At 42.2% G+C, this 2,234-nt stretch overlaps 1 protein-coding gene across 1 annotated transcript; it reads left to right on the forward strand.

The window, feature by feature from the left end:
- The first annotated feature begins 312 nt into the window (after window positions 1-312).
- On the forward strand, window positions 313-1,667 carry LOC105037982 (cytosolic sulfotransferase 7). The gene has a single exon (XM_010913630.4). The coding sequence runs from the start codon at window positions 376-378 to the stop codon at window positions 1,396-1,398; it is 1,023 nt and encodes a 340-aa protein (XP_010911932.1). The 5' UTR covers window positions 313-375; the 3' UTR covers window positions 1,399-1,667.
- Window positions 1,668-2,234: the final 567 nt, after the last annotated feature.

The raw sequence follows: 2,234 nt of genomic DNA on the forward strand, positions 1-2,234 counted from the left end.
CTTATTTTACAACCACAGCTGGTCAAGTGCATGGATACTGTTACCACCAAAAAAAAAAAAAAAAAAAAAAAAAAAAAAAAAAAAAAAAAAAAAAAAAGGAAAGGAAAAAAAAAAAGCATAGGAGAGCAGGTTGCAATATATGCCATGTCGTGTGTCTTTTGTGGTTGTACTCATCCACCACTGAGCAGCTGGTAGATTCCGTCCAACCAATAATTTTACACTCAGATGATCCAAGAAACTAAAGTAGCCTATTTTTAATTTTCTAATCCATGCAATCCCCACCACCACCACCGATAGCGGTGGTCGAATAATTAAGCTGGTGGATTTATATCCTTCTCCCAAGACTACTCTGTAGTCGCATCCTTGTCTCATCTCATGGCAACTCTTCCTTCTCTTCCCACTAGCTCCCTCCCAATAGAGTCCCAAAACGGGAAGAAAGGGGAGGAGCAAAACCCAACCCCCTTACAAGAGTATGACGACCTCATCTCCACACTCCCACAGCATGAAGGATGGCTTCCCCTGCGCCTCCGAAAGTATCAAGGCTCTTGGTTCCCCGAACACAACCTCCCGGGTGTTATCGCTGTCCAAAAACGCTTCAAGGCACGACCCACCGACCTCTTCGTGCTGAGCTTCCCCAAGTCCGGCACCACCTGGCTGAAGGCACTGGCATTCGCCATCATTACTCGAACCCAACATCCCTTGGCTCACCACCCTCTCCACAGTCTCAACCCTCACCAGTGCGTGCTCACCATGGACAGACTCTTCGCCCTTGGCCAAGCTTCCACCATAGAAGCCATGCCTTCTCCTCGCATCCTCGGCAGCCACATGCCTTTCTCTCTGCTGCGGGACTCGATCGAGGGCTCCGGCTGTCGGATCGTATACGTTTGCCGGGACGTCAAGGACGTGTTGGTCTCTTGGTGGCACTTCCATGACAAGATGAGGCCTGCGGAGATGGACCGAGTTCCATTTGCGAAGGCCTTGGAGATGTTCTGTCAGGGTATCTGCCACTCCGGCCCGATATGGAGTCATGTTCTCGAGTACTGGGAGGAGAGTCAGAGAAGGCCCGAGAAGGTATTGTTTTTGAAGTATGAGGAGATGATGGAGGAGCCGACGTCGCATGCCAAAAGGTTGGCCGAGTTCATGGGGTGCCCGTTCTCTCTGGAGGAAGAGAAAGAAGGGTTGGTGGAGGAGATCTTGAAGCTCTGCAGCTTTGAGAACCTGAGAAACCTGGAGGTAAACAGGTCAGATAAACGCGACGCTGTGCACCTCGCGAAGTTTGAGACGCTGTTTAGGAAAGGAAAGGTGGGGGACTGGACGAACCACATGAGTCCGGAGATGGCTCGCAAGTTGGACGAAATGACCCAGCAAAAGTTCAAGGGTTCCGGTTTGACCGTCTGAGGGTACTGTGGGTTTGAAATGATCCTTCGCTTGGAGTTCAATAAGCCAGCTGCAGTTCACTCAAAGCCTGCTCGCTGACGCCTCCCCGTCTCCTCATGACCAGTTCTGCAGGAGAGAGCTGTTATGTTGCACTGCATTGCAGAGTAGCCAGTTTTTTATAAATTTGTACTTCCTTCCGATACTAAATCTAGGTCTTGCACCTTGTAATCTCGGGTTAGCCCTCGCTAACTTAGTTTGGTTTTGGTTTTGAATAAATTTGACTTACACTATTGCCCAAGTCTTTTCTCGATCTCATATATATATATATATATATATATATATATATATATATAATGACTGGGAACGTGGAAGGTTGTGTGTACGGCTGAAATCGAAATGGATATGGATCAGGTACTGATATATTTATATCTATATTGATTTTATTTGATGAATACATATGTAGACATAGATATTAGTGGGATACAAATATTTATATCTATATTTATTTTAAATAAATATAGATATAAATTAGATATTAAAAATATAGATATAAATATAGATATAAATTTGATAACTAAGATTTATCACTACAGAATTAAAGATATTACTAAATAGATGGTAAATTACGATAGATCGGATGTTAGCATATCCATATCCATATTTGTTTTGTTTAATGAATACAAATATGGATATGAATATTATTAGGATGGAAAAATTCTTATCCATATTTGTTTTAAACAAATATAGATACAATTCGAATACTACAGGTATAAATGTAATTATAGATATAATTTAGATAATTAAATTTTATGACTATAGAATCAAGATATTACTAAATAAATGATAAATCAAATTAA

The sequence above is a fragment of the Elaeis guineensis genome, chromosome 1 (assembly GCF_000442705.2).
Source record: "Elaeis guineensis isolate ETL-2024a chromosome 1, EG11, whole genome shotgun sequence".
NCBI classification, from domain to species: domain Eukaryota; kingdom Viridiplantae; phylum Streptophyta; class Magnoliopsida; order Arecales; family Arecaceae; genus Elaeis; species Elaeis guineensis.